Raw genomic sequence first — 7,252 nt, 5'->3', positions numbered from 1 at the left:
TATCTTACAAAGAATATGGAATGTTCATTTATTTTCCAGGGTTTTTTTTCCTCAAAAAAAAAAAAAAAACCTGTAATTTTTCCATAAATTATTACACAGTTGTCATTTCTGAGAGCTAAGGGTAAAGATGTTCTTTTCATTTACAAATTAATATCTTAATTTCCATTTTAAAAATTGCATTTTATTTTTCCTGCTATATTATATCCCAAAAACAACAACAACAAAAAGTATTTATGTTGTAGTATCTTTACTTCTAATACTGTATGTACTTGTTATTAACAAAAAGTATAGGTGCAAATGCATAAATTAAACCAGCAAAACTAGACATGATCCTATATATTATGTTTGACACTTATGCATAACTAATATTCAGCAAAGCATTCTGTACTAACTGCCAAAGTCTTCACCCCCAGAACAGCAAACTACATCATCCCAACTGAAGGGCAACGATGCTGGTATCAGAGCTCTGATATGACAAAGCAAAGTCTTCCAGCCAAACATACAGCAGTAACTTACTTAGAACTCAGCCTTCAGATGGGTTTGAAGTCATCAACCTAACTAAACAATTTTGGGTTTGTATTACAATCATGGTTGCCAACTCTACATGTGTGCGTGCATGTATTTACACATATGTACATACATAGAACCTTCTGTCCATCACCTTCACTTCTGTGCCATTTTCAAAGCTGCTTCTGGTGTTGCCAGAAATTTTGCATGAGATGAGTGTCAGAGTAACGTACCCCCTGCACAATGCTGACACTCAGTCTGCATCGGTTGACTGCTTCTGCCAACAGCTGCAAAGGTATAAGGAACGGGTTCTTCTGCAACGCGGTAAGAGAGCTATGGTAAGCATGTGTTGCCCTCCCAGGAATAGTGACTTACTCTGCAGTCATACCTACCGCAAGTCTTGGTCTTCAGTAGCCTATGAGTTGGATGATGTCCATCTGCAAGCTGCCATACCCAGGAGAAGTCATCAGACTGGCTTTTAGAAATTCCCCTTGCCTCAGAGACTGTACATGACTGAATGGTGGTGATTAACTTCAATTATACCTCTCGTGTTGTTCAGAAATCTCTAAAGAACCTTTTGACAGCTTATTAAAAAATTAAAAATAAAAATGAAAAGAGACCCATCCCTTGCTATGGCTCAAAACCACGTTTCTGTGGGAATAGCAGAAATCCCCTAATAGAGTTCATCTCCGTCTGTAATCTTGACCTCTAACACTTACTTAAAAGCTGTATTTCTTGCAAACATTAAATACACTGTTTGAAGGAAGCCTTTTGTAAAAACAAACCATTAACACATGAATTGACTGGCTAGCAAGAAAGACTACACTGACAAAATTCTTGCTATATACATATTTGCAGCTCTTCTAAAAACAATTTAACAGCATACAAAAGTACATCATACATGTTTCATGAATACAGTCATGACCCTTTAACATTCAGGTTGTTTTAGCTGATAAAGGATAATACCTGCTTTTGTGTGGTTTCTATTTATGCCATAGCATTATATTAAAAATATTCTAAATAAACTGAATGCCAGAGAGTTTTACAAAATATTTATTTTGAAAAAATCACTCTGTACAAATTTAACATTCTCAACACTGAAGTTTTATAAAAATGCTAACACAGAAAGACTCACATGAAACATTAAACTGATCTTTTCTTAAATTACAAAGGAACAGAATGATTCTAAAGAAGCTATTGTAATTCTAAACATTAAAAAAAGATAGCTTTATAAGATTTTACTTTTTTTAAATCTATTACAATCAAATACATGTATCAGTGGATGACTTTTCCCATCCTTATTATAAACTTCCCCCCCCAACACTGTTCACAACTAAACCAAATACCCTAAATGGCTTACACTTTCACTGTACATAGCTTGTGCTGAAAGAAAAACTAGCACAATTTGATCATCTTTTTCTCAGTGCCTAACAAAAAGTTACTTCTATACATTTGGTACAAAATTCTCTTTACAAACCAACTTTGCTCATGTAAATTTCTGAAGCAAACTAAAAGGAAGATTTATTTGTGCCTTCAGTTTAGCATAATGAAGGGACAGCGATTAAGTAAAGTTTCCTAAAGTAAAATTCAATAACTGGGAATACTGTCGTTTTTCCTTTTTTTTTTTTTTTTTTTTTTAAAGTAATTATTGCATAAAAACTTTATATACTGCAGATTAGGAAAGGCAAACCCTAAATCTAGCAGTACTAGTTTCATAGTTCCCATCATAAAATAAGATTTTTTTCTGTACATTTTTAAGTTTCCTCTCTTCATTTTTAGCTATTTGTGAGAGCTGTTGTTGCATATTAAGTAACCTTTTTTAAACAGGAGGAAACATGTCCTCATGAAATTAAAAACAGTAAAACTGTCATATTCCTGTAAACATCATTAAAATGAAGACTGACAAAATGCAGTGTGACAGGTAAGCCGTGGTCTGAAAAGATTTTTTTTTTTTTTTCCACATTTTCTTAACACAATATATGGCTCACACCACAAACAGCAGCAAAGAAAAAGCTATTGAAAATTTCAAGTTACAGCCAGGGGTGCCAGGCAGGATCCATACGACAGAGATTATCCAAGCTATTTGCAGCTGCTACCAGAGTGTTGACTTTGCTTTCTCCTCCTTCAAACTGAGCTAGATTATGAAGTCGAGTCATGATAGCAGTAACAGCTTTTTGAACTAGTGAAACGAGCTGCTGGCTGTCCATATTTTCAGGTTGCCCAGCTGCTGAGAGTGGAGAGGAAGTATCCTCTTGTGTTTTTTTGTGCCATGCAATTATTTCATCCCGTAGCACGGTTTTTAGGATACCATCGACCTATACGAAGGAGAAAAGTCAGACTATTATATTTAATCCAGAGAACCATTAGGGCTTACAGACTTCAAACTAAATTCTAGTCAATGACATTTTGACACTTTTGGTTCCATTTTCCAGTCTCAGGTTTTTCAAGATGACTGTGGCTTCCAACTCTTTTTTTTTTTTCCAACTATTTTTTCTGAATGTTTTTCTCCTTATAAAAGACCCTAATTATGAAAATACAATACATTGTTCCCCACATAAATAAATTTTAAAAAAAATCTCAGACATCATATTCAGATCTTCATACACAAATACAGTCAGTTATATTCCATTTTTGAATGACTCCACTAAATGTGACACCCCCTCCCCACCGTCCCCCCAAACACACACAGAAATCTAGTGATCGAGTGCAAAGATTCAGCATCTTTTGCAAAACTGTTTGCCCCCTCTGGCCTCCAATAGTTCAATGATTATATCATCAGCAAGCACTGCTTTCTGACAAAAAGGGAAAAAATGCTGACTGCATTATTCATATATGTGTTTTTTTTTGTTGTTGTTGTTGTTTTTTTCCCCCCTAACACACACACCTATGCACCAACTCTGTCCTTGGTTGAAGAAACAATGCCTGCAAGAAATCATTTCCTGTTTTTTCCTATCACTGATTTACTGATTAATCTGTCAACTTGAGCTTCTAAAGTAAACTTTGAGGTATCCAGTCTGAATTAACTTTTCTGTCTGCAAATAACAAATAAGTATTTTATAACACTTCTAGATATTACGCCAACAATACAACAAACACATATTCAATAGATTTTATAGGCATCTGTAAAAATGGCAAATACAGAAAATGTTAAAAGGTATTCCTCTTAAGTCTAGAAGTCAGATAAGCTAATGCAATAATCACCGCATAGCCGAAATAAGCTGGACACCCATCACTGTAAGAAGAATAAATGCACACCTGTGCTCTGATCCTGTAAATTCAACATGGTAAGTCTAATTGGGCATACATCATTCAGATGTACAAATTACAGACTAAGTCTGCAAACTCATTTACATGTATAGACATGGCTTTTTAAGGTAAAGTGATGAATTATTAAAAAAAATCTAAGCTTTCTGTACTATACATTAAAAAATCACTTCAGGATATTTTCCATCTTTTAAAAAGTAACTAGATCATATGATAGCTACAGTACGTTCTGTGCAATGTCTTTCTGGTGCAAATTGCTGCCTAAGTGCAAGATGATTCGTTTTTGGAAAGCATTAGAATTTAAAAGGAAGTTAGACAGTTTCTTTAGAAAACTACACCCTGCTAAGAGCTAGAATCCATCAAAGCAACAATATATCTTTAGCATTCTGCTCTGCTAACAAAGGGCCAAGACACATCTCTATTCACAGAAGTGTATTATGAAGATTCTAAATGACGTTACATTTGTCATTTAACTATTTACCACTGCCAGAATGTGTAGAGATTTATGAGGCTACGGCATTGAAACAATCACCCTGTATTAACATGCTTTGACAAAAAGGAAAATAAAAGTACAATTACACCTATCTTCCTCCTATTCTTTCCAAAAAGGCGAATTGCAATGACTTCAGCTGGCCTTTGCACTGTCCTTGGGTTAAGATTTAAAAACATAAATATGGACTGTTCAATTTCTATCTTAAGAAAGAAAATGATGTTAGGTTTATCAGCTGATAAATTATAAACATACATTAAACAACTTTTAAATGTAAACAACTTCTGAAAACATATACAAACCTTAAAGTTCGGCTGTGCAAAGCAGCGAGCTACTGCAATCATAGATGCAGTCAGTGGACCAGACACGCCAATGGTGGTAAGAAATTCAGAAATGTTTGGTGTGAGCCGGAATGGAACTGGACGGTTGGCATCCAAGTCTCCAGTAGCATCGTTAATGTCAAAGCGAAAGTAAGCTACATTTAACTTGCCGGTATCCTGGATTTAAAAGCAAAATGCACAAGAGTAATAAAGAAGCAAATTGTCATTAATGAAACTAAAAGAAAATACATTTTTTTTTATATTGTTAATAGTCAGAATAAAACCAGTTACAACTAATCATTTAAGAATCAATGTGTGATTTAGTATTTTCATTTAGCCTTTTCTATTTAAAAAAAATAAATTTTGAAGCTACATAAAAAGTGCTGTATTTGAAACCTAGCTTAATGCAACAGCTTCTTTACTTTCAAACAGTGCTTAAGCAAGAAAAGTTAAAGGCATACACAAAACTTTTACTCTAAAAGTGAGCGTCCAAAAAGCCTGAATATGTATAGACTATTGCACTAAACTTAAGGAATAGATTCTTCTGTGGCAATGTTCTTTAAGGAGTTGTGCAAAGAGACAGATCTTCATTCTCTGAGTGTCTCAACTCTGGGTAAGCATTCTCCATGCATTACTCACTCCAGGTAGGAATTTGAACACCATGGCTGCACGGTGGGGATTAAAGAATCTTAATTGCTATACACAGCATAACCCTCCATGCATTAAAGTGGCATTAAAACTTTAAAATATACCACCTTTGCTCTAGTAAGGTGGCAAGCCTCATTTAAATGTTGGTTTAGAACAGAAAAATCACTATTAATAGGAGTTGTACTTTGACGTAATATCAATGTAAAAAGGAAAATATTATTTGAAAAAGGGTATTCCCCTTTTAGAAAATGAAGCTCTAGATTTTTATTTTTTATTTTTTAATCTGTTTGGTACAGATATATCCAAAGCAGTATATTTGAAGAAAGACTCAAGAGAGAATTACTGGCCATTTACATTAACAGTTCCAGTATCTACTAACAATTTTACAGACTCTGTTCTAAATTACAACCAGAGGGGGTAGAGTTGGCAAAGTGGTCTGCAGTTTAAATTACTACCTACGTCACGTGGAATCACATAATCAAATGAAAAACCTACTGAAATACACTGTTAATTACATATGTCAAATTACCATTTTGACTCATTTCAAACGTAGAGTCCAAATTTCCATTTGATCAAAGAAGACAGCATGCATCAAGGACAAAATAGAGCATACCTGGGCAATCTGCAGCATTTCAGGATTGAGTCTATTTAAATGAAAGATGAATTCTGCGAAGCCAATTAGGGCTAACTGAATAGTGAACATCTTTCGAAATGTCCAGTAATCTGTAGCATTGGGGAATGTATGTAAAGCCCACTCCTTAAGCATACTGCGTGGCACCATGTTACTCTGTACTTCTTTAAGTATATCTCTGAGAACCTAAATATGAAAAATATTAGTTGAAAGAGATTATTTTAATATACTTCCTAGCAACAATTATGCCAAAAGCAACTAAATTCTCTTAACTGCAGTATTCCATTCTAGGAAAACATTTTGAACTTGGAGACTTCTAATCCAAGACCATTTCCCAACTTCCTTGTCAAAATTCACATATTAAGTTCATCTTCTGCATGGCTACAAACTAATCTTCATCTTAAAAGACTGTTTTCTTTTATAAACTGAAAAAGCAACAGAACTGCCATCAGTCTTGTGAAAAAAACTGAGACTGAAAAGTTATGTACTGATTGAAGTATCTCCTATTCAAATCTTTCAAGAAAGTGAGAAGGGAACTAAAGAGACATTCAACCCACAATGCTGCACTTCCTTAGGGCAAGCTATTGGAACATAATCTACTTTTTTATTTTTTTTTTAGTTTCACTTCAAACTGGTTATGGATCTGTCAGCAATAAAACAAAATTCTCTATTTCAAGTCTTAATATATATGTATTTATCCTAATACTTATTTCCAACTTCAGTCATCAATATGCTGAACACTGTACTGAAGGTTATGAGCAGCCTAAATCACATTTTTCACTTTAAAGCACTTAATATCCCCTCACTGAAAGATCCCATTTCCTTATCTAAGGATGTAAATATTACTCAACTCCCAACTGAAAAAGGTTGTTCTGGATCCTACTTTATTTCTACAAATTTCCAAGGGTTTTGGATAAAGTCCTCATGTAAGATAAAGTCAAATTGGTTGCTGCTCAGACTAACACATTACTGAGGAAAGCACAGACCAACAGCAGTGATACAGATTCTTTCCATAGCTGGTCTGCAACCACAACAAAAAAAAGATTAAAACATTACTAATAGCCACAGCTTATTAATCGTTATCAGGTGAAGGTAGTCTGTAGGCAGCACAAAGAGGCAGCTGTTGTAAGTTATGCACACAAATATGACAACAATTTGATAGCTTTTTTTGGAAGGTGTTAATCAAACAAAAAAGCATAATGACAAGATTTGAAATTACACATGGGACCTACAAAGACTACAACCTAAAACCTGTGTGGTTTATTTGTACATAGAGTTGTTTACAGAAAAAGGTAAAAGAATTTTGATTGTACAAAATAGGGAACCACACTGAGTAAAATAATTAGTTTCATGTATTATTACAGCAGAATTACCTCAAAAATACAAAAAGAT

General features: G+C 34.2%; 1 protein-coding gene across 6 annotated transcripts in view; it reads right to left on the bottom strand.

Moving 5' to 3' along the window:
• Nucleotides 1-1,550: 1,550 nt before the first annotated feature.
• TRRAP (transformation/transcription domain associated protein) overlaps nt 1,551-7,252 on the bottom strand; it is a 106,257-nt gene continuing 100,555 nt past the window's right edge. For all 6 annotated transcript variants that reach the window (XM_082772282.1, XM_082772281.1, XM_082772285.1 and 3 more), the window contains 3 exons: nt 5,843-6,046; nt 4,564-4,758; nt 1,551-2,822 (listed from right to left, as the gene is read on the bottom strand). In XM_082772282.1, coding sequence (XP_082628408.1) covers nt 2,538-2,822; nt 4,564-4,758; nt 5,843-6,046 — 684 coding nt within the window. In that variant the 3' untranslated portion in view covers nt 1,551-2,537. The remainder of the gene's footprint in view (nt 2,823-4,563; nt 4,759-5,842; nt 6,047-7,252) is intronic.

The sequence above is a fragment of the Aythya marila genome (assembly GCF_965140915.1).
Source record: "Aythya marila genome assembly, chromosome: 15".
NCBI lineage: Eukaryota > Metazoa > Chordata > Aves > Anseriformes > Anatidae > Aythya > Aythya marila.
This window is presented reverse-complemented; position numbering and strand designations above follow the sequence as displayed.